This window comes from Protopterus annectens, chromosome 14.part0 (assembly GCF_019279795.1).
Source record: "Protopterus annectens isolate FY-2018-M chromosome 14.part0, PAN1.0, whole genome shotgun sequence".
In the NCBI taxonomy this organism is placed as follows: domain Eukaryota; kingdom Metazoa; phylum Chordata; order Ceratodontiformes; family Protopteridae; genus Protopterus; species Protopterus annectens.
The window spans coordinates 743,818,639-743,844,177 of NC_056748.1; the positions used below are offsets into that span (position 1 = coordinate 743,818,639).

General features: G+C 44.2%; 1 protein-coding gene across 1 annotated transcript in view; it reads left to right on the forward strand.

Annotated features, from left to right (window-relative positions):
* Window positions 1–5,381, forward strand: part of HIF1AN (hypoxia inducible factor 1 subunit alpha inhibitor) — a 1,008,741-nt gene extending 1,003,360 nt beyond the window's left edge. Inside the window, exon 7 of the mRNA XM_044056484.1 lies at window positions 3,102–5,381. Within this exon, the coding sequence (XP_043912419.1) occupies window positions 3,102–3,158 (57 nt within the window). The 3' untranslated portion in view covers window positions 3,159–5,381. The remainder of the gene's footprint in view (window positions 1–3,101) is intronic.
* Window positions 5,382–25,539: the final 20,158 nt, after the last annotated feature.

Genomic DNA, 25,539 nt, shown 5'->3' on the forward strand with positions numbered 1-25,539 from the left:
GGATCAGAGCATTATCAATTCTCAGCATTGCCTTTTGGCTTATCTACTGCCCAGAGTATTCACGAAATGCCTGGCATCAGTAATTGCTCATTGCAGGCTTCAGGGAATTCAAATTTACCCTTACCTGGACGACTGCCTGTTACAAGCGGACAACAAAAACAAATTGACAAAAGATTTGAAAAAGGTCATTCATCTACTGCAAGCCCTGGGATACACAGTCAATATAAAAAAGTCAAGGCTGATACCATCCCAAAGGATAACTTTCTTGGGTGCAGAACTGAACACATCAAATCAAATGGCATCCCTCACAGCAGAAAAGCAGAAGCACCTTCCACTCTATTTCATGGCATTAACAACGCAGAACCAGCTTACAGCAAGGAAAGTCCTGCAAGCCCTGGGTTACATGGCATCCTGCACAATATTGATTCCACATGCCAGACTACACATGAGGAAGTTGCGATGGTACCTAAGGAATTTATGGTCTCAGCACAAGCACAGCCTGGAAACCCAAATTCCAATAATTCCATGCCTGAAGCAAGAATTCAGATGGTGGGCTCAGGCCTGTCAATTGAACAAAGGACAGCCCTTCCACAGCCTTCAACCAAGTCAGACTATCACCACGGACGCCTCAGACCTCGGTTGGGGGGCACATATGCTGGACAAGCGCATACAAGGCTTATGGACTCAAGACCAGCTGAACCTTCACATAAATCAAAAAGAGATGCTGGCAGTAAAACTGGCAATTCAGACATTCAGACCGTTCCTTCAACAGGGTCAATTGCTGATAAGGACGGACAACACCACAGTTATGTGGTATATCAACAAACAGGGAGGCACACATTCATATCCTCTATGCCGGATGGCAATGGACCTCTGGAATGTGGCCCTGAGCCTCAACATTCAGCTCCAGGCAATATTTGTGCCAGGAAAAGAAAATATACTAGCAGACATCTTAAGCAGAACTACCACGGATGCCCACGAATGGATGCTGCATCCAGACATCTTCAAATCCATTACAAGGAAATGGGGACTACCAGAAATACTTATTCGCATCCCCATACAACCACCAATTGAAAAAATTCTGCACAAGGACATACCACCCACTTGCTTGGAAGGTGGACTCCCTATCTTTCATTTGGGAAAACCTGACAGCATATGCATTCCCACCTCTTCCTTTGATGCACAAGGTGCTATTGAAGATCAAAGAAGACCACCCAAGGATCATCCTGATAGCTCCAGACTGGCCGAGGCAGCATTGGTACCCACTACTGAGGAGTATGTCTCGGGAGCACGCATGGACTCTACCCTTAGTTCCTTTACTGCTAACACAGAACAACTTCAAAACCCTGCATCCGAACTTGAAAACACTGCAGCTAGCTGCTTGGAACATTGCATAAGACATAATAACCCAGATTTATCTCAAAGGGTTAAAGACATTATCTTGGAGGCTCGCAGACCCTCAACAAGAAAAACTTATTCAGCAAAATGGAAAAGATATCTCATTTGGAGTGCAGCAAAAGGAGAAAATGTATCACTGGTAAACATAGCTAACATCCTGGAATACTTAGAGCTTTTCCACAATGGCCTGTCCTACTCCTCCATTAAGATTCATGCGTCAGCTATTTCAGCAGAATACAACATGGATCCTCCAGTCTTCTCTCATCCTCTACTCAGGCAGTTTCTGAGAGGAATTAAGAATGTAAAGCCACCAAGGAAGCCACCATTGCCTACATGGGACTTGAACTTTGTGCTAGAAAAGTTGACACTCCCTCCTTTTGAACCAGCAGCAACAGCAGAATTACAGTACTTATCATGGAAAACTGCTTTCCTGCTTGCAATCACTTCAGCAAGAAGGGTTTCTGAATTACAGGCATTAATGGCAGTACAGCCCTTCCTTATCTTCCATCAGGATAGTGTCCATGAGAACTAATCCTACTTTTATGCCAAAGGTGGTCTCCAGGGTATCTTTAAACCAAGCAATCCACCTACCTACATTCTTCCCCAACCCACAGAACAGGGGGGAAAGACTACTACATACCTTGGATGTGCATAGGCAATTGCGCTACTACCTGGACAGAACCAAGAACAATAGAAAAACTGACCAACTTCTGGTAGCATATGCAACAGGAATGGAAGGAAAAGCAATTTCAAAACAGACAATCTCAAAATGGATAGGAAATTGCATTAGATTTTGTTACTCTTATCATGGAAAGACAACTCCAGAAAACATCAGACCTCACTCCACAAGGGCTACAGCCACTACTACAGCTTTTTTATGAGGAGTGGCTACCAAAGACATTTTAGAGGCTGCTACTTGGAGCTCCGTGCATACATTTGCCAAGCATTATAATCTACCCTTATATTCCAGATCCCGAGCAGGTTTTGCCACTGCTGTTTTGCAAGGGATCTTAACTACACCATAATCTTGTTAGTGCCTCCTCCCCCAGTTTGGCTATGGTATTCTACCCATTTGTTAGGACTGCAGATGCATCCTTGAAGGACATAGTACAGTTTTGTACTTACCATAAATGTAGATGTCCGAGAGGTATGCATCTGCAGTCAGGATTACCCACCCTCCTTCCCCTCTGTGGTACTCCTAGGGTATTTGCCCATCTTGTAGCTAGCTGGGGGAATCTATTATGGTGTATTTGTTTGTATATATGTATATACATGTTTATTTCTATTTGCTCTCTGTTGTTTGGAAACATTTGCATTTATCCAAATTTAGCGTTCTTAGAGGGCTCCTGGCATCTGGGGCAAGAAACACTGAGGAAAATGGCATCGGCTGATGCCTTTATACCCGCAGAACTGCAGCTATGACGTCGGGTGAAGTGCGACATCAGCCGAGGCCAGACCCAGACTTTGGAATCCGGCCGACCGAAGGGCTGCCTGAGGCAGGACAACCCATTTGTTAGGACTGCAGATGCATACCTCTCTGACATCTACATTTATGGTAGGTACAAAACTGTACTTTTTCAGATTTCATCTTAATTTCTGAATTGTTAGAGAAAATAGATTTAATTTAGTACTGTGTGGAGCCTTTCTAGATGTTTGAATTAAATTTGATTTATTTGATGTCTCACTTTTTTTTCTTCCTTTAGGTTGGTCCCTTGTTAAACATGATGATTAAAGGGCGCTATGATCAGACATTGACATAATAGTAAAACTATCAGCTGTTGGAGGAAATGACTCTATTAACTTGCTGCTAATTATTGCACGCAGCACTTACATGCTGGTGGGTTCCCTCTTTCACATTCTTACATGCCTCAGTTTATACATGGAACCAAAAATGAAAGGGTAATTTGAAAAGAAAGTCTGCATTGGCATATTTTCTGTCCTTAGTCCTTTTGGATGTGCTCATGGCAAATCCATCTACTTTCCTGTTTGACCTGCCTGAGGACATTTGGAGAGAGAGAGATGTACAAAGCTTTGATTTCAAGTTCAGTTTTCACCAGATCACAGCAGAATCCACTGTTCGTCTAGGCTTAAATAACTTTGCCATGCAGGTCTTTTGGTGGTACGTTGAACTCACACGGAATAAATGGCCTTCACTCTAGTGACCCTGAACCACAGAAGATGTTTGCTTAAGATGAGTTCCGAGTGTACTGCAGTGCCTCAACTACAAGTTGAGATTGTGGCTGTGCGTGATACACAGCTTCTGTTCTGTTGCATTATACATTTTTGTATGTACCAGCATGACATTGATTTATTATTATCCTGGATGGGTTGACAGAGTTTTCCCGTGTTTTGTGTTCAGTGTTTTAATCGCCAGTTTGATTTTCTGTGCAAAAAAAGTTTTTGTGAAATGATTCTGTCAGTAAATCTGAATAGTGGTGGAAGTTTTCATATGCGAAATGTTGCAGAACTGATGATCATTTAAAATTATGAGTTCTGTATAATAGATGCTTTTGCAGTTTGGACAGACATTGCAGCAAGACCAGTGATCATTGAAGGGATTGGTTTGGAGAAAGGATAGGATACACTTCTGAAGTATAACAACCAACTAACTAGTGTAAGCAGGTTGCTACTCCAGTGTTGCTACCCCATGAGTAGATTGTTATGCTTGCAATATTAGTCATAAATTGCAACATTTTTGTCTTTATGGGTGCACACAAGTGAGTGATCACAGTGTGGCAAGCTTATACATCTCTAATCTGATGCAGTTTGAGCATATTTAGGAAATGCTGTATGTGGTTCTGCTGATGTTTTTATCTGAATATGAATGATCAAACTAATTCTTCTGATGTATTTTTATCTGAATGTTCAAACAAGTAAATCTGCTGTACTTTCCGATGCTACTCATTGGTTGGCACCTAACTGTTCTTACAGAAGTAAAATTTATTAAGGTGGATATTAGCGGCCTGCTTGCACCAAGTTACACCTCAGTATTTTATTTCTTTGTTGTGTAGCACAGAAGAATAGAATCTTAACTGTAACCATTTGACCTAAGGTTTTTTTTTAACATTCTGGCCCCAGATGGGCTGGCTGGAGAGGGATGAGAGTGAATGGCCGACTCCAGTTCATTTGGGAAATGCCGGTTTAAATCCTAGCCCAGGAACACTCCCTGGTATTTACTGTACACAGACACTGTGTGATGTCAGCAAAAGATTGCTTGGCACACTAGATAGATATTGCAGATTTGGGGAGTGTACTCCAAGGGGGGGGGGGTATGGACAAGCATTTGCACCACTTTTCTAGTAAAAGTGGAAGGGCTGTAGCTTCATGTTCCAAACCTCCTAGGCCTCCTCAGGACAGTGGTCACAATCAGTCTTTCACTTGCCTCCCTGTTTCTCCTCATACATTGGAAGTAGTGGAGGGACTGAATGTGCATATTGATTAATCTCTGATTGAGGAAGGGGAAAGAGTACCAGAAAACAAGTTCCTTGTTCTTTCTTGTGTAAGTGTGTCGCTTTTAGACAGTTGATTGTGATAAGAACGTAGTTAAGACATATAAGGTTACTCTGCAAGCTGACCCACATATCTTTTGCCACATTTGAAAAGATAATTTGCACATATGCATGTTTGCAAATTCTAAACTGATGTAAATGTTATATATACATGCCTATGTTTATGTACATATATGCACACACACTTAGACACTTGGTAGGGCTGAATGCTTGCAGTGTGTAAACCCTTATGTTGTAAATTCAGAACACTTTCATATTTATGAAATCAACAGTTACAACTGCTGATTCGCTGTACCTTGAGCATTTTTTCCTTAAATCATAGAACAGGTGATATTTACAGTGAATAGGGAGTGAGATTATTTTACAGTCAAAAGGAAAAAAATGCTTGAATTAAAATTTCTTTCTACATTTGTTTAATCCTTGAATATTGATCAGTAAACAAAAAGCTGGTTCATGCCTTTTTTTTAAACTGTGCATTCCTTGTAGTTTTCCCTTTGCAGAATGGATTTGGGTGAATTCACAATCCAAAAAAATATATTGCATCTAGAAGGAAATAGTATATGCATTTGTATCTGCGTTTTACATTCCTTTCTATGTATGTGAATGCGTTGAGGACGGGCAGTAGAACCCCCAGAGCATCAGGGATATGAATTGCTGAGCAGCTTCATCTAGTTGGTCCCAAGTTTTATTTTCTGTTGCCACTTGTATTTGGTGCAGCTTTCAACGAGTAATTTGGCAAGACCAACCCCTTTCATAAGAGCTCATATTCAGTGGATTTAATTTGGTTGATACATGAATACTGCACTTTGATTAGGTGATAATTTCAACTCTTGCCTTTGAAACATTTGCATTGGGTTTTGGGATTTACTGTTTTGAGATCTTAAGCTTACCAGAAGATTCATGCATTCTGCAGGTCTCGTGACTTGAGCCGTGTCTTTCTCTCGCCAGCAGGTCACTTAGCCTAGGTAGGCATACTTGGCACCTGTGTTCCTCATTTGTTTTCTTACATTTGCACAGTCCATGATCTGTGCTTTTATTGTTTGAAGTGCATAGCTTGAAAAGGTGAAATTATGATGGATGTTCTACGTGTTTCACTGTTGCAGTCATCACATTTGGGTTATCTGCCTGCAGGTAACCCTCAGCCAGCCTGAATACCAGAGTCTTGGGATTTCTGCCCGAAGCAGAAGCAGTTCGCAAGTGCCAGTCAGCCGACTTCTGAAATATTAGTTTGTGAGATTCAGACCTAAAGTCTTCAAAAAGCAGTACCCCGTTGGGGATCCTTTTTTTCTTGCTCTAACCGATGTCAGAAAAAATGAATAATCGTCTTGCTTGTGGAAAGCAAATACCTCAGAGATTTTTATTCTTAGTTCATAGGTTCATAGATTAGTACTAGGCTATAACTGCCCTTGGGAGCCATTTTAAGCCTAGCCAATTATCCCTTGTGAGACTTGAACCCTGCACCTTGTGTTTGTAAAGCAAACACCTTAACCATTAGGCCAACCTCTGTGTCACCTGTTTAGGCCCAGACCACGACGTCCCTCACTGTCTGTTTTCTGCCTTGTTCAATGCCCGAACTATTCATTGTCTGGCTATTTTTGAAGGTAAATACTTTTGTTCTCCATCTCCGTACTCAAAAATGGCTTTAAGCCATCCGACTACCGATCTTCCAAAAAAAACGTAATGATAAAGACAGACTGCATAGGTCCAAAACTGCCGACGACGCTTCTGTTAAGCTAGTTGCCAGTCTGCCGGCACTCAGTGAGGTGCTTTCGCAGCACCTGATGCCTGCTTCTCCAGATTCGCAGGCCTCTGCTGAGACCCATTCGGAGTCTGGTATGCTGTGGGATGCTTCTTCTAGGGAACCTGCGGATGTCTCTACATTGGATGGGTCTGGAGCTGCTGTGCGGGCACTGGCTTCTGAGGGTGTATTCAGGCCTATGGATTTTCATATTAAACAGACTACTTCGTTTCAAGCTAAAGATACCGAAATCCTCAGGCCTAAAGCTCGCACTACGCCTAGAAAAATGATGACCAAAGCGCATTCTCAGGCTCACATGCCTCAAAAACAAATTTATTAGAAAGGCTGAAGACCTTATTACCTTAATTAGGGGAAGTCAGCCTTCCCCCCATAAGAGATCTAGAACTGGTTTTCCTTCTGATTCTTCTTATCAGGAATCTGATATCTCTATTCCTTCCGACTACCAGGATTTACCCTTCTCTACTTATGAGGATTCCATTCCCTCTGCATCCCCTCCAGAGGATTTTTCTTGTGGTGAAACCTTGCATACCCTTAGGGAACATTTCCACTGGGAAAGCCAGGACTATTCACAGTCCAAAAAGAAACTTGGGGGATTTTTAAACTTGCCTCAGCACAGGCCTCTAGCGATGCCTCCTGTTCTGGAGTTTGTAGATGATGTTTTCCTGGAATCCACCCTTACCCCAGACACTTTGCCTCCAGCTCCCAGGAAACCTGACAGGTACTATAGAGTACCTGACTCTCTCAAATTCCTCTTCAAGAATCCTTCTTCGGATCCAGAGACCATTTCCCAAGGACCTAAATTCATTAAGGCTACTTCTGCCAAGAATCCTACCCCTTTTGACAGGGATTCTAGGGCTTTAAACAGATGGTGGTAAGAAGGTGTATACCTCTGCTACTCTGGCCATTAGGGCTTTAAAGTGCCAGTTTCATATGTTAAAGTATCAGCAACATATTATGGGACTACGTAAATAGAAAATAATGATGATTCCTGACTGTGCTGAACACAAAGATTTACAAGAGTTAATGCATTCTGCTGACCAAGTTGGTAAACATAGTTTGCAATGTGGTTTTGATGCTTTAGAAGCATCTTGCAGGGCTGCTGTCACTGGGTCTGTACTTTAGAAGGCATGCTTGGCTTAAGGAACAAAACTTGCCAGATCATGTTAAAGCTAAATTACTGGATGCACCCTTAAACCAAGACTACCTTTTTGGCAACAAAGCGGAAGAAGTCCTCAAAAGAATGGAGGAAAAAGCTAAATCTATGCAAACTGTTAAAGATTTCTTGCAAGTACAGCCACCTAGATTCAGTAGGCACTGGCCTTCAAAGAACTCTTCCTTTCCAGTCCCTTCTGGGCCTTCTCAGTCCAAACCCAGGAGCAGCAGACCACCAAGACTTCAGTCTCAGGCTATGCACAGATCTAAGCGGTGGGGGGGCTCCCACTTCCAAAGCAGGGAGTAGTAAGCCACCCCCCTATGTAAATATTGCACAATGACATTCTTAACTCTTCCGAGTCTTGCTCAACTATTTGCACCTTTAGGAGGAAAGCTTGCCCTGCATGCAAAAAACTGGAAATTCATTACCCAAGACAAATGGGTTTTAAACGTAGTTTCCCTAGAATACAGATTCCACTTCCACTCTCTCCCATCCCCAAGTGGATGGCCAGACCTCCCCCCAAACCAGTGGGCCGAGGCCCAGAAACAAGTTCCCTCTCTCCTCAGCATCAAGGCTTTTCAACCTGTCCCAGCAGAACAAAGGGGACAAGGTTTCTATTCAAGACTGTTCCTGGTTCCCAGAAAAGAAAACTCCTGGCGTCCTATCCTGGACCCGTCTATCCTCAACACCTTTCTGCTGGCTCCAAAATTCAAAATGCTAACTGTTCAACAGCTTCTTCCTATGCTTGCCAAGGATGGGCCTGGCTGGCAACCCTAGACTAAAAAGAAGCTCATCTGCACATCACAATAAGGGAATCGTGCAGGAAATACCTATGCTTTAGGGCAGGCTCCACACACTATCAGTTCTCTGCACTTCCCTTTGTGAATACTCAGGGCGCAGTAGATAAGCCAAAGTGCCTAGCCCCAGCCATTGCGTTTTGCAGGCAGAGAAATGTTCAGATTTACCCATATTTGGACGATTGCCCAATTCGGGCAGAGAGTCAGGACTTGCGATTACAGCTCCTGGCATTTGTAAAGAGGCTTCTAACTTTACTGGGATACACCATCAAGAAGAAATCACACCAATTACCCTGCCAACAGATTGTATTCCTGGGAACAAGCTTGAACACAACTTCCCAGATGGCATTCCTCACTCCAGAGAAACATGTTTATTTGACAACCTACTTCAACCTACTGGCCACAAAAGCCCAGCTATCTGCAAAGAAAATCCTGCATGCCCTGGGGTTCATGGCCTCTTGCATTCTGTTAATTCCATATGCAAGACTGCATATGAGGAAACTTCAATGGTATCTAAAATGTCTATGGTGTCAGCATTCTCAGGACCTGGAAACAGTGATTCCTATTATCCCTTGCCTAAGGGCAGAGTTTCTTTGGTGGGCAGAGGCCTGCGACCACAAGGGACTCCCTTTCACTCCACCCCCTGCCGCCCAAACCCTAACAGACGCATCAGACTATGCCTGGGGGGCTCACATGGTAAGGCAGTGCATTCAGGGCAAATAGAATCCAGTACAAATGCACTTGCATATCAATCAAAAAGAAATGTTAGCTGTACAGAATGCTTTGACAGCCTTCAAAGACCTTATTCTTTCAGGACAGTTATTGGTAAAGACAGACAACACCACAGTTATGTGGTACATAAACAAGCAGGGGGTAACCCATTCCTACCCACTCTGCAGACTAGCCATGGCTCTGTGGAACACAGCCTTGAGCAACCAAGTGAACCTACAAGCTCAATTCCTGCCAGGTGAACTAAATTTTCTGGCAGATGACTTGAGCAGAAATCTCATGGACCCACACAAATGGAAACTGGAACCCAATATATTCAAGCTCTTGAAGAACAAATGGGGGACTCCAGAGGTAGACCAGTTTGCCTCCCCTCAGAACCACCTTTTGAAAAAGTACTGCACCAGAACTCCCCACTGTCAAGCTTAGAAAGTGGATGCCCTGTCCTTTACCTGGGAAGGCCTCTCAGTTTATGCCCCCCCCCTTTGCCTCTCCTTTCGAAGGTCCTGCTAAAGATCAAACCGGACAAGCCAAGGACAATTCTGATTGCACCAAACTGGCCACACCAGTACTGGGTGTACCCCCTTTTGCGTAGTCTGACAGTGCTACAACCATGGCACCTGCCTCAGACTCCTTCCCTGCTGTCCCAGCAGGCAGGCCAGATTCTGCACCCCCTGCTTCAAACCCTGAACCTTGCAGCCTGGCTAATCCCCTGAGGTCACCTCTAGCAACCCTCAGTAAGCAGGTGCTGGATGTCATTCTTAAGGCAAGGAGGCCTAGTACTGGAAAATCCTATTCAGAAAAATGGAAAAGATACTGTTCCTGGAGCCAGTCTCAAGGGATGGGCACAACGGTGCCCAGCTTACCTGATATTCTAGGTTAACAGAAATGCTCCACAAGGGCCTATATTTCTCTTCAATTAAGATTCATGCCTCCGCCACATCAGCACATTATAATACTGAGACACCCCTCTTCTCTCATCCACTGCTAAAAGAATTCCTTCGAGGGGCCAAAAATTTAAGACCCCCCCCCCCAGGAGAGCTCCCACTCTAGCCTGGGACCTGAACTTTGTGTTGGAGAAACTTACCCCCCCCCCTCCTTTGAACCAGCTGCTACAGCAGAGTTGAACTTTCTTTCTTGGAAAACAGCTTTACTTCTAGCCATCACTTCTGCAAGAAGACTTGTCTAAACTGCAGGCCCAGTGGAACCTTTCATTATCTTCCATGCGGACAGGGTTTCCCTCAGGACTAATCCATTTATGCCCAAGGTGGTATCTAGTGTGGCTCTGAACCAGTCCATTCATTTGCCTACTTTTTTCCCTAATACCCAGAATAAAGGGGGGAATATATTGCATTCCCTAGGTGTGCACAGACCGCTTAGATTCTATCTGGACAGGACTAAGCCTCTCAGAAAAAATGAACAGCTGCTAGTCAGCTTTGCTGTTGGGGCAGAGGGAAAGGCCATTTCAAAGCAAACCATTTCCAATTGGATAGCACATTGCATCCATTTCTGCTACAAGCACCATGGAAACCCTACCTCACAGGGGATAAGAACACATTCCACCAGGGCTTCGTCTACCTCTACTGCTTTTCTCAGAGGAGTCCCTACCAGGGACATCCTGGAAGCTGCAACCTGGAGCTCTGTACATACTTTCACCAAGCATTACCACTTGCCTATCTTTTCTAAATCCAGAGCTGTATTTGCCACAGCAGTCTTACAGGGCCTCATTGCTAGCCCTAATGCTCCTTAACTGCCTCCACCCTTCCTTAGCTTTGGGAATTAACCCAAATGTCATGACTTGCAACAGTGAAACACGAAGAACATAGTACAGTTGTGTGTACACTTAACATAAGTGTAGATGTTCGAGTGTATTCACTGTTGCAGTCCTGGTTACTCTCCCTCCAGCCCCCCTGACTTCTCTCTTTTATCTGTCTTTTTTGTTTGGCATACTTTATATCATGTGTATTTGCTTTTTGCTGGGGGTGTTCCATACCATGTAATTGCTTCCTATTGTGAGGGCACCTTTCATTTGGGGCAAGAAAAACTGATGTAATGGCGTCGGCTGCATGTTTTATACCCCTGACGACCTGACATCATGGAAGGAGCACAGAATCCCAAGACTCTGGTATTCTGGCCAGATGAGGGCTACCTCCAGGCAGATAACCCAAATGTGATGACTGCAACAGTGAATACACTCTAGCAACTACATTTATGGTAAGTGTACACAACTGTACTTTCTTCATTCTGACCAGACTAACAAAAAGGCACTAGAAGCTAGAGGCTTATCACACCACATATAGAGTGACAGTATTGGGGGATGGCCAGAATGAGACCGGTAGGTAGACTTGCAAGATCTAGAGGGAAGGAGAAGCCATGTATTTGCCAAACCCTTCTCCATGTAAGTCTTACATTTCATGTTTTGTGCTGTTTCTTTTCCTTGTGAAGGATTGAATTTGTGCTAGTCAGTGGCTGATTGCTTGGCGTGAGACTTGTGTTCATCAATCCCACTGTCTCAGTGGTATTTTGGGTTATCTGCCAGGGTAACCCAGAACTGTCTAGCTTTCAAAAACTCAAGATACCCTGCCATTTGTCTTTTTGTGACAGCTGATTGGCTGAGCATGTCCAGAGAGAGAGAACCGTACAGCTGTCTCAGGAAGTTGACTGTTAAGTCTTTTTCTGCCATCCAAAGAAGAAAGTCCTCTGACTGTTCACAGAATACAGAGATGATTTTTCCAGCTTACTGGTCAGATAAGTCCCATCTGGGGACCCTCCTCTTCTCGTTTTATTACTAGATTTATTACTCTCTTTTTTTATTTAAAAATATTTTCCTATTGTTTTGGTCAGTGTTTACAGTAATTCCTTTGGAATTTCTGCTTTTGGCAGTGTTTGTTTGGCTTCCGCCTTTGACAATACTTGTTGAAGAAATGCCGTATTTCTCACAGAAGTGCTGTATAGTTGCTGTTAGACACCAGGGTTTGTCTTTTTTCTGTTGCTGTGTTTTTTCTTCTTTTGACAAGAAATCTTGCAGACTATATGTATAACTCTGGTCTGTGTGTTTTAACATTGGATCGTGATTTTATGGCATTTTAAATTTGAATATACTGCAGAGATTTTACCCTGTCTGACAAAATATAGTTTAAATATTTTATGGCAGTTTAACAAGGTTAAAGTGTGTCGACTATTTTTTTTACACTGGTTTGGCACATTGCTGGGTTTTTTGGACTTTGTGTACTGGAAATTCTTTAACTTATGTCAGTTGTAAAAGAACTCTCACGTTTCAAAGTGATAATACAGCTTGGCAGAATTTAATTGTTTGAGGGCATACCTGTTACTAGAAAGTTTGTTTATTGCGATATGTTATACAGTACTGTCCAAAAGAGATGGGGCAAAAGGAAAGTGGTTTTGTGGAATGCGCAATGGCCCTGACAGAGTCACTAACTGCAGGCTGAAGCATATAAACTTGACTATGGTTTTGCAACATGGATTGAGAGGTGTACTTGAATGTAATGATAGTCTCAAGAAATGTTGCTTCTGTTGTCGTGTTAAGACTGTATACTACATAATCAGAACTTCTCGGATTTCAGTCTGGTTGTTCTCTTCCCTGACCTGATCTAACCTAGCTCTGGTACCACAAATGAAATCCAGTTACACTTAACAGAAAAGCAAAATAAAAATATGCAAGGCGTAAAGCAAACAAACCTCCAAGTCAAACAAGTCGGGATCCAGAAGGAGATGGCAGGAAGATAATTCATGAACACTAAAGAGGGGTTCCTTTCCAAAAAAGGTTCAACTCCCTGCAAAGGAATGCCTATGTAGTGTCACAAAGCGCCCCCACCACCTCTTCTGCCCTTCTTTCTCTTCCTTCCCCCAGTCTGTCTCTAAACCCTGCAGCCTGGCCGCAAATAATCTCACAGAAACTGGTTCTGAGAATAAGTTAGAGAAGATACAATTGGCACTGGATAGAAAATCCTTCCCCTTTCAGGGGAAGTGCCCCACACCCACCAGGCAACTGATGATGTTCATCGTGCATACATCTGCAGTCATAACAGATGGGTTCTCCTGCCGTCAGGCGGGTCCTCGGTCAGCCGAATTCCAAAGTCTAGGTCCGGCGTCGGTTGTCGTCGCTTCTTCCCTGACGTCAGTGAGACAGGGGTATAAAGGAACCAGCCGACGCCATTTTCTTCAGTCTTTCTTGCCGCACGGTGCCCGAAGCAGAAGCAGTTTGCAAGTGCCGGTCGGCCAGCTCCTGAGATTGCGAAAATTTGGAAACCAAAGTCTTCTTAAAAGCTAAGTACCCCTTTGGGGAAACTTTTCTTGCCTCAGACCGATGTCAGACAAAGTTAATAATTGTATTTCTTGTTGGAAGCAAATACCGCATAAGGATTTCCATTCCCTCTGTATACCTTGTTTAGGCCCAGACCACGACGTCTCGGTCTGTCGCTTTTGTGCTACATTCAACAAACTCAGTATTAAGCGTCGGGCGGAGTTCGCCCAGCATTATTTTGGGAAAGCATTTCACTATAATATGTCGGATACTCCGACTCCGGTTTTGTCTAAAAAAACGCAAAGACAAGGACCGACACATGAGGTCCGCGGCCTCTACCGACACCACTCCAAAGCCGACTACATGTGGTCCGGTTCTCAGTGAGGCGCCTACGCAGCCCCTGACTACCGACAACATTTCTTTGATGGTGTCTCTTGTGCTCGAGGTCGCAGGCTCCTCGGCCCACACCCCAACTACAGATACTGAAGCCACTCTTGGCGTTGAAACTCAGAATGTGGACAGGTCCACCTCCACTCAAGGTGTCTTCAGACCTTCCTCTTCTTTCTCCATCAAGGCTTTCACAAAGTCTAAAGCAACCATGCACTCCGAGACCAGCTACACAGGGCCCATCTCCAGGCCCCATGCCTAAGAAACAGATGCTTAAAATGGCTGAGGATTTAATTACTCTTATCAGAGGTTCTCAGCCCCCTCCGGACAAAAGGCCTAGAGTGGAGGAAGATTCCCCCTCCTCTGATCAGGGCTCCATTATTTCAGAGCACTCTGATGATCAGAAACATTCTTACTCCCCTTTTGAAGACTCTGATGCGGAGGAGTCCATCCCTTCTGTATCCCCCCCCCCTGAGGATTACTCATTTGGGGAAACTTTGCATACCTTAAGGGAACACTTCCACTGGGAAGGCCAGGATTATTCAGATTCCAAGAAAAGGCTCAGGGAAGTTCTCTTGCTTCCTCAGCATAGGCCTCTGGCTATACCTCCTGTCTTGGACATCCTAGATGATGTTTACTCGGAGGCCTGCCTTAACCCGGACTCTCTACCTCCAGCTCCAGTTAAGCCTGACAGGTACTTCAGGGTCCCTGACTCACACCAATTTCTATACAAAAGCCATGCTGCTGACCCAGAAGCCATCTCACAGGGCCCCAAGGGAGTTAAGCCCTCCATTGCTAAAAATCCATTGCCTTCCGAGAGAGATTCCAGATCCTTAGAAAGGTGGGGGAAAAAGGTATATACCTCGGCTACCTTATCCATGAGGGCCTTAAACTGTCAGATTCGTATGCTAAAATACCAACAGTTTTTGTTATCACAATTGAAAAGTAAAATGTCACAACCTGAACAACCAGACTTGAAGGAGTTGCAGGATTTGAGGCATAGTGCAGAACAAGTGGGTAAGCATACCTTACAATGTGGTTTTGATGCTCTAGAGGCCTCATGTAGAGCTGCTGTTACAGGATCAGTCATACGTAGGCATGCCTGGCTCAAGGAACAAGCCTTGCCTGATCATGTCAAAGCTAAATTACTAGACGCCCCTCTTCAAAAGGATGTACTATTTGGTGCTAATGCTGAGGAGGTATTAAGGAAAATGGAGGAAAAGGCTAAATTAATGCAAACTGTGAAAGAATTTCTACAGGTTCAACCCCCACATTTTAGTAGAAATTGGCCTTCCAAAAACTGGTCCTTTCCTGTCAGACGGACCCCAAAGAGGCAGATACAGGCGCCCGAGGGGCAGAGGACAATCCCAAGGATCGTTTAGAGGCAGACAATGGCAAGCTCCTACACAGAGGTGGTGACGACAACTCGCAATCTTTCAGAAAGCAAACCCAATGACTTTCCCCTTTGCATGCCAACCAGGTCTCAAATGGCAGCCCCCTTAGGAGGAAAGCTGGCATTATTTTCAAAAAATTGGCATTTTGTCACAAAGGACAAATGGATCCTGGACATTATAAACAGAGGCTACAAATTCCATTTTCACACCCTTCCAAAAATGAGGCATGCCAAACCTGCCACACAATCAAAGGGCAGAGGCACAAAGGCAAATTACAGATCTCAAAAACATGAAAGCTATTCAAGAGGTACCTACATCTAACAAGGTCAAGGTTTTATTCCAGGCTATTTCTGGTGCCAAGGAAGGGAAAAGATTGGAGACCTATTTTGGATCTATCCATCCTAAACACATTTCTACTGCATCAAAATTCAAGATGCTCACTCTACAGCAACTTCTTCCCATGCTGGGCAAGGAGTCTTGGCTGGTAACATTGGACCTCAAGGAGGCATACCTGCATGTCCCAATCAGACAAAATTGCAGAAGGTACCTCAGATTTCTTGCAGGTTCAACCCCATTATCAATTCTCTGCATTGCCCTTTGGCTTATCTACTGCGCCCAGAGTATTCACGAAATGCCTGGCATCAGTAATTGCCTACTGCGGACTTCAAGGGATACAAATATACCCCTATTTGGACGACTGCCTGATCCAAGCGGACAACAAACACATTCTTCTGAAACATCTGGCTTATGTAATAATGTTATTGAACTCTCTGGGGTACACAGTCAACAAAAAGAAATCCAGGCTAATATCCTCTCGGAAGATAATTTTCCTGAGTGCCAATTTGGACACAAACACCCAGATGGCCTACCTCACGCCAGAAAAGCAGGGACAACTAATTCAATACTTCAAAACACTAGCAAATTGCACCAGGCTGACTGCAAGGAAAATCTTGCAGGCTCTGGGATTCATGGCATCTTGCATCTTACTAATCCCATGTGCAAAGCTGCATATGAGGAAACTACAATGGTACCTGAAAAACATATGGTCTCAACACAGCCACAGTTTGGAAACAATAATACCACTAATTCCATGTCTGCAAAAGGAATTTCTGTGGTGGGATCAAGCATGTCAAACAAACACAGGTCTTCCATTCAGCAAGCCTCAAGCAAATCAAGTCATCACAACAGACACCTCGGACTACGCCTGGGGGGCGCACATGACAGATCGGTACATTCAGGGCAAATGATCCCAAAAAGAAAAGCACCTTCACATCAATCAAAAAGAAATGCTAGCAGTAATAAATACTATTACAGCTTTCAAGGACCTTCTACAACCAGGTCAACTATTGATAAGAACGGACAACACCACAGTTATGTGGTACATAAACAAGCAGGGAGGAACACATTCTTACTCCCTATGCAGACTGGCCATGTCACTTTGGAACATGGCCATGGACTTACAAATGGAACTACAAGCACAGTACTTGCCAGGCAAGGAAAACACGCTGGCAGACAACCTAAGCAGGAATATGACAGATCCACACAAATGGAAATTGCATCCTAAAGTTTTTACAGAAATAATACAAGAATGGGGAAGGCCAGACATTGATCTCTTTGCCTCCCACAAAAATCATCAATTGACAAAATTCTGCTCAAGGATCTTCCATCCAAAGGCCTGGAGAGTGGACGCTCTCTCTTTCAGTTGCACATCAATGACAGTTTATGCCTTCCCACCTCTTCCTCTGCTGCCCAAAGTTCTATTGAAGACCAGAGCAGACAGACCAAAGATGATCCTCACTGCTCCGGACTGGCCAAGGCAACACTGGTACCCACTCCTGAGGAGCCTGACGCATTCCCCACCATGGACCCTGCCTCTTCTTCTGACTCGGCACAGCTTCAAAACTCTTCACAGCCAGCTAAAAACACTCAATCTAGCTGCATGGAAGATTCCTTAGCATCACAGCAGGCCCTACTCTCCAAGGAGATGCAGGATGTCATTTTGGAGGCCAGAAGGCCATCAACTAGAAAAGCTTACTCTGCAAAACGGAAACGTTTTTGTGTCTGGAATGAGAAAAAGGGCCAGGATCCTGGAAAACTGAATTTACCTCAAATACTACAATATTTGGCTGAACTGCTAAGCAGTGGACTTTCTTTCTCCTCCATCAAAATCCATGCGTCAGCCATTTCTGCAGAATACAACACTGATCCACCTTTATTCTCTCACCCTCTCTTAAGACAGTCCTCAGAGGGGCTAAGAATTTAAGACCTCCAAGGAAACAACCAATACCTGCTTGGGATCTTAATTTCATTCTGGAAAAACTGACCTTGCCTCCCTTTGAGCCAGCTGCCTCATCAGATTTGCAATATTTGTCCTGGAAAACAGCTTTCCTTCTGGCTATCACCTCAGCTCGTAGAGTTTCAGGACTACAGGCTCTCATGGCTGTCCAGCCTTTTATCATCTTCCATCAGGACAGAGTTTCCTTACGAACCAACCCGTCCTTTATGCCTAAAGTGGTATCCAGGGTAGCTTTAAATCAGGCCCTACATTTACCTACTTTTTATCTCAATCCTCAAAACAAAGGGGAGAGATTACTACATTCCTTGGACATCCACAGACAACTGCGTTATTATTTGAACAGAACAAAGCCTTTCAGAAAATCAGAACAGCTCTTTGTGGCCTATGCAGTAGGAGCTCAAGGAAAGCCAATTTCCAAACAGACAATCTCAAAATGGATAGCCCACTGCATACGCTTTTGCTATTCCTTTCATGGAAAAACTGTACCTACAGGCATTAGAACTCATTCCACCAGGGCCACAGGCACCTCTGCAGCCTTATTCAGAGGAGTTCCTACCAAGGATATTTTGGAAGCAGCCACTTCGGAGTTCTTTGCATACCTTCTCCAAGCACTACAACCTACCATTATACTCCAAATCTAGAGCAGGCTTTGCCACTGCAGTTTTGCAGGACATTTTGGCTCCTCCTAGTTCCACCTAGTGCCTACCACCCCTTTCTTAGCTTTGGGATTCTACCCATCTGTTATGACTGCAGCTGTATGCACGATGAACATAGTACAGTTTTGTACCTACCATAAATGTATGTTCGAGTGCTAATACAGCTGCAGTCCAGGTTTCCCTCCCTCCTTCCCCTCTTGGGACAGGCCTATAGGCTAACACATCCTCATACAACCTGATTGGGGTATTCATTTATGATGTATTTGCTTGCAGCTACTGTATTTTGATTATATTGCACTGCATTATTACACAAATTTATGTATTGCCTTCCTTCTGGGGGCACCTGACATCTGGGGCAAGAAAAAACTGAAGAAAATTGCACCGGCTGGTTCCTTTATACCCCTGTCGCACTGACGTCGGGGAAGAAGCGATGACAACCGACGCCGGACCTACACTTTGGAATTTGGCCGACCGAGGACCCGCCTGACGCTTGGAGAACCCATCTGTTATGACTGCAGCTGTATTGGCACTCTAACATCTACATTTATGGTAGGTACAAAACTGTACTTTCTTCGTGTTTCACTGTTGCAGTCATCACATTTGGGTTATCTGCTTGCAGTACCCTCATTCGGCCTGATTATCAAAGTCTTAGGTCCTGCGTCGGTTGCTGTCTCATCATCCATGACATCAGGTAGTCAGGGGTATAAAGCATGCAGCCGACGCCATTACACCAGTCTTTATTGCCGTGCGGTGCCCGAAGCAGAAGCAGTTCGTAAGTGCCGGTCGACCGACTCCTGAAATTTTCATTTTCAAGTTTCAGAACTAAAGTCTTCAACTAAAGCTAAGTACCCCATTGGGAAAATTTTTTCTTGCTCTAAACCGATGTCAGTAAAAGTCAGTAATTCTATTTCTTGTGGAAAGCAAATACCTCAAAGATTTTCATTTGTAATGTATTCCTTGCCTAGGCCCTGACCACGACATACCTCTCGTCGGTTTTGTGCCTTATTTAATACAATGAACTATTTTTCGTCTGTATATTTACGCTTCTAAATATTTTGGTACTCTGTTCAACTACCCAGATATTGCTTTGATAAGCCACCCGACTACCGACATTCCGAAAAAACGAAAAGATAAAGCCAGAACACCTAGGTCCAAAGCTGCTAACGATGCTTCTAAGCTAGTCACCAGTTCGCTGGTACTCGGTGAGAGGCACTTTCACAGCCCCCGATACCTGCTACTTCAGATTCACAGGCCTCTACTGAGATCCATTTGGAGTCCAGTATGCCGCAAGATGCTTCAACTGTGGAACCTCCGGATGTCTCTACCTTGGATGGGTCCTGAGCAGCTGTGCAGGCACCGGCTTCTGTGGGTGTATTTAGGCCTACTGTCTTCTATATAAAACTGAGACCATCTTCTTCAAGGCCTAAAACTCTATCTATACATAGAAAACAGACGTCCAGACTGCATGGTCAGGCCTCTATGCCTAAAAAAGAAATAAGAATGGGTGAAGGCCTTAATACTTTAATCAGGGGAAGCCAACCTTCCCCCTCTGAGAGACCTAGGACTGAATTTACTTATGATTCTTCTAATCAGGATTCTGAAATTTCTGTTTCCTCTGACCAAGAATTTACCCTTATCTACCTATTAGGATTTTGATGAAGAGGACTCTGTTCCCTCTGCTTCCCCTCCAGAGGATCTCTTTTGGTGAAACCTTGCATATTCTTATGGAGCATTTTCGCTGGGAAAGCCAGGATTACTCTGATTCTAAAAAGAGGCTTGGGGATTTATTACTCCTGCCCCAACACAGGCCTTTAGCTATCCCCCCTGTACTGGACATTGTTGATGCCTTTTCGGAATCTAGCTTGGCCCCTGACTCCTTACCTCCTGCTCCCAGAAAACCAGATGGGTATTAGAGTTCTTGACTCTCTCTAGTTCCTCTTTCAAAATCCTACTGCGGATCCTGAGACCATTTCACAGGTACCCAAGGGCATTAAGGCTACTACTGCCAAAAATCCTACCCCCTCTGACAGATTCCAGGGTGCTGGATAGACTGGGTAAGAAGGTATACACTTCTGCAGCCTTGGCCATTAGGGCCTTAAACTGCCAGTTTCACTGGATTGCTTAAACAGAAAATGATTGTTCCTGTCTGTGCTCAAAACAAAGATTTACAGGATTTAATGCATTCTGCTGAACAAGTTGGAAAACATACTTTTGCAATATGGTTTTGATTCACTAGAGGCGTCTTGCAGGGCTGTTTGGTAACAAAGCAGTAGTACTTAAAAAGATGGAGGAAAAAGCTAAATCTGTGCAAACTGTTAAAGATTTCCTGCAAGTACAGCCTTCAAGATTTAGTAGGCATTGGCCCTCTAATTGGTCCTTTCCGGCCTTTTCCAGGTCTTCTCATTCCAAACCCAGAGCCAGCAGAACATCCAGGCTTCAGTACCAAGGTACGCACAGGACTAAGCAGTGGGGGGATCCCACTTCCAAAACAGGGAGTAGTAAGACTTCCCCCTATGGTAAACTGTTTCAATGACTTGACTTTAAAACTTCCAAGCCCTTCTCAACTGACTGCTCCTTTAGGGGGAAAGATTGCTCTGCAAGCAAAAAAGTGGGAACTCATTACCTCGGACAAATGGGTTTTAAATATAGTTTCCCAAGGGTACAGATTCCACTTCCACACTTTACCAACCCCAAACGGTTGGCCAGATCTACCCCCAAATCCATTGGGCAGAGGCTCAAAAGCAAGTTCTCTCCCTAAGTGTAAGGGTTATTCAGACTGTCCTAGAAGAGGAAAAGGGACAAGGTTTCTACTCAAGACTTTTCCTGGTGCTCAGAAAAGAGAACTTCTGATGTCCTATCGTGGACCTCTCTATCCTAAACACTTTTATGGTGATCCCAAAATTCAAGACGCTAACTCTTCACCAGTTACTTCCTATGCTAGGCAAGGATGCCTGGTTGGCAGCACTGGATTTAAAGGAAGCGTACCTTCACATCCCAATCAGGGAATCTTGCAGAAGTTACCTATGCTTCAAAGCAGGCTTCATGCTCTATCAGTTCTCTGCACTGCCCTTTGGCTTATCTACTGTGCCCAGGGTAGTCACAAAGTGCCTAGCTCCAGTCATTGCATTTTGCAGCAAAGAAATATTCAAATATACCCATACCTGGACGATTGTCTAATTCAGGCAGAAAGCCAGAACATACTATTGAATCATCTGGCATTTGTACAGAAAGTGCTAACTTCTCTGGGGGCACCACAAACAAAAAGAAATCACATCTGGTACCCTGCCAACAAATTGTATTCCTGGGAGCAAGCTTCAACACAACTTTCCAGATGGCTTTCCTCCCGCCATAGAAAGAAGTTCATTTGACTGCCTACTTCAAACTAATGGCGACAAAGACCCTGCTATCTGCAAGACAAATACTACAAGCCTTGAGGTTCATGGCCTTCTGCATTCTCCTAATTCTATATGCATGACTGCATATGAGGAAACTGCAATGGTATCTAAAAAGCCTATGGTGTCAACATTTTCAGGATCTAGAAGCAATGATTCGTATCATACCTTGCCTACAGATGGCGTCCCTTTGGTGGGCAGAGGCCTGCCACCAAAACAAGGGACTGCCATTCACTCTACCCCCTGCCGCCCAAACCCTAGCAATAGACTCATCAAACTATGCATGGGGTGCTCACTTGGCAGGGAAGTGCATTCAGGGCAAATGGAATCCAAGTCAAATGCACCTGCATATCAATCAAAAAGAAATGTTAGCTGCACAGAATGTTCTGACAGCCTTCAAGGGCCACATTCTTCCAGGACAGTTAATGTTAAAGATGGACAACACCACTGTTATGTGGTGCATGAACAAGCAGGGGGGAACCCACTCATACCCTCTCTGTAGACTAGCCATGGCTCTTTGGAACACAGCCTTGAGCTACCAAGTGCACCTACAGGCTCAATTCTTGCCAGGAAAGCTAAATATACTTGCAGACAAACTAAGCAGAAATCTCATGGACCCACAATAGTGGAAACTGGAACGAAAGACCTTCAACATATTGATAAATGGAGGAGCCCAGAGGTAGACCCGTTTGCCTCCCCCAGAACTACCAATGGGGACAAATTCTGCACAAGGACTCCCCACAAACAATCTTGGAAAGTGGATGCCCTGTCCTTCACTTGGAAAAATCTATCTGTTTATGCCTTTCCTCCTCTGCCTCTCCTCTCCAAGGTACGACTAAAGGTCGAACAGGACAAACCAAGGACGATACTGATTGCACCAGATTAGCCACGCCAACACTGGTACCCCCTCTTGCGCAGTATCACTGCTGGCACCATGGTGCCTGCCTCAGACCCTTACCCTGCTGTCCCAGCAGGAGGGCCAGATTCTGCACCCTCCACTTTGAACCCTGAACCTGGCAGCCTGGCTAAGTACCTGATCTCTCTGTTACCATCCCTCAGTAAACAAGTGTTAGATGTCATTCTGGAGGCAAGGAGGCCTAGTGCTAGAAAATCTTATGCTGAAAAATGGAAAAGATTCTGTTCCTGGAACCAAACTCGGGATGGGCACATCAGCGCCCAATTTACCTCAGATTCTTCAATACTTAACTGAGATGCTTCACAAGGGCCTTTCCTTTTCCTCCATCAAAATTCATGCCTCAGCCATTTCAACTCATTACAGCACAGAACCACCCCTCTTCTCTCATCCACTGCTCAAGCAGTTCCTCCAAGGGTCCAAAAACTTAAGACCACTCAGGAGAGCCCAAGCTCCAGCCTGGGACCTTAACTTTGTATTGAAAAAAATCACTCTACCTCCTTTTTGAGCCAGCTGCAAATGCAGAGTTGAAATTCCTTTCTTGGAAAACAGCCTTCCTTTTAGCCATCACTTCAGCAGGAAGGGTGTCTGAATTACAGGTCCTTATGGCAGTGGAGCCTTTCGTCTTCTTTCATGCGGACAGGGTGTCCCTCAGGACCAATCCCTCCATGCCCAAGGTAGTATCCAGTGTGGATCTTAATCAGTCCATTCATTTGCTAACCTTCTTTTCTAATCCGCAGAACAAAGGGGAACATGTACTGCACTCGGATGTGCACAGACAACTTAGATTTTACTTGGACAGGACTAAACCTCTCAGTAAATCTGAAAAGCTGCTGGTGGCATTTACTGCAGGGGCATAGGGCAAGGCCATTTCAAAGCAAACCATTGCTAAATGGATAGGCCAATGTATTCATTTCTGCTATAAGCACCATGGAAAACCTATCCCACAGGGGATAAGACCGCATTCAAACAGAAGAGGCTCACCACGACCACGTAATAAAATAGACCCATTTAATACTGCAGTGAAAGTAAGCACTTTCACGTTTCAACAACGCTTCTTAGACTTTAACAGTTAGTCTGAAGAAGCGTTGTTGAAACGTGAAAGCGCTTACTTTCACTGCAGTATTAAATTGATCTATTTTATTACGTGGTCATGGTGAGCCTCTTCTGTTTGGATATAGCATTTCTTGGTTCTGCAGAGGCATTTTACCCAGTACTGCTTCGTTTGGTTTGCCTTCACATTCAACCAGGACTGCATCTACCTCTACAGCCTTTCTCAGAGGTGTCCCTACCCAGGGACATCCTAGAAGCTGTTACCTGGAGTTCTGTACATACCTTCACCAAGCATTACCATTTGCCAATTTTCTCTAAATCCAGAGCTGGCTTTGCCACTGCAGTGTTGCAGGGCCTTATAGTGGTCCTAATGCTGATTTCCTCCTCCCATCGTGAATCTACTCAAATGTGATGACTGCAACAGTGAAACACGAAGAACATAGTACAGTTGTGTACCCTTATCATAAATGTAGATGTTCAAGTGTATTCACTGTTGCAGTCCTGGTTACCCTCCCTCCAGCCCCCTGACTTTTGGCTATACCTTTGTTCCTTTTTACTATGCTTAAAAGCTTTTTGATGTATTTGCTTTTTTTTTTTGGAGGTGTAATCTTGTATATGTATATATATATATATATATATATATATATATATATATATATATATATTTAATTGCTTCCCATTGGGGGGGTGGTGCCTGACATCTGAGGCAAGAAAAACTGATGTAATGGCGTCGGCTGCATACTTTATACCCCTGACTGACGTCATGGAAGATGAGACCACAACCGACTCAGGACCCAAGACTTAGATAATCAGGCCGACTGAGGGCTACTGCAAGCAGATAACCCAAATGTGATGACTAACAGTGAATGTACTTGAACATCTACATTTATGCTAAGTGTACACAACTGTACTTTTGTTCTGGTGGTCCCATCACACAGTAGAAGCAGGGATTGTAGAACCTTTGCCTAGGATACACAGAGGGAAAGGATTTGTTAAGGAATCTTTTTTTCTACCAAAAATGGAGCACTCCTGCAGACCTGTCTTGATTTTTGTCCATTCTGATCACCTTTGTAAAAGTTCCAGAATTCAAAACGCTCATCTTGCAGTTGATTCTAGTGGTGCTTCCGGACCACTGTTTCATAATGACTAGATCTCAAGGACACTTGCGTTCCTATTGCTCCCAATTTCAGGAAGTTTTTCAGACTTGCTGTGGCTGGCTTATATCATTTTTCTGTATTACCCTTTGGGCTATCACCTGCACTGTGTTTGCAGAGTGATTGACCCCATTGGTTGCCTATTACAGAACCCTAGGCATCCACATTTTCCTTATTTAGATAACTTGCTTTGTACGGATTTTGTATCCAGGTGCTTGGAGTCCTTGGACAAGGTCACATCCCTCCTTTCCCACCTGGGCGTCTAACTAAACTTTCAAAAGTACCTTCTTCACACCCTCTCAGCAAAATGTTTTCTGGGTTGTTGGATAGACAATAAAAAGGATGGTCTTCCTTCCAGAAGTCACAGGGCATTTTCTTGGATTTCTCTCCTAGTTGTGGCCATAGGAAGAGATTTCCTCAAAATTATGTGCTTCCTGGCCTCATTGATTCTCATGATGCCACTAGCCAGATTACAGATGAGAAAAATTCACTGGTGCTTGAAGAATTGCTGGACCCTGCACCTTCATCTCTTGGATTTCCAGGTACCAATATTGGGATTTGCAAAACAGGAACTGTAGTGGAGGAGGGATCCAGCTGTCTTTGAATCCAGGACTGACTGTCTCTCTTCAAACCAAAGTCCCATCTTCCCAGACTGATTCTTTATATTTTGCTTGAGGAACAGTGCCCA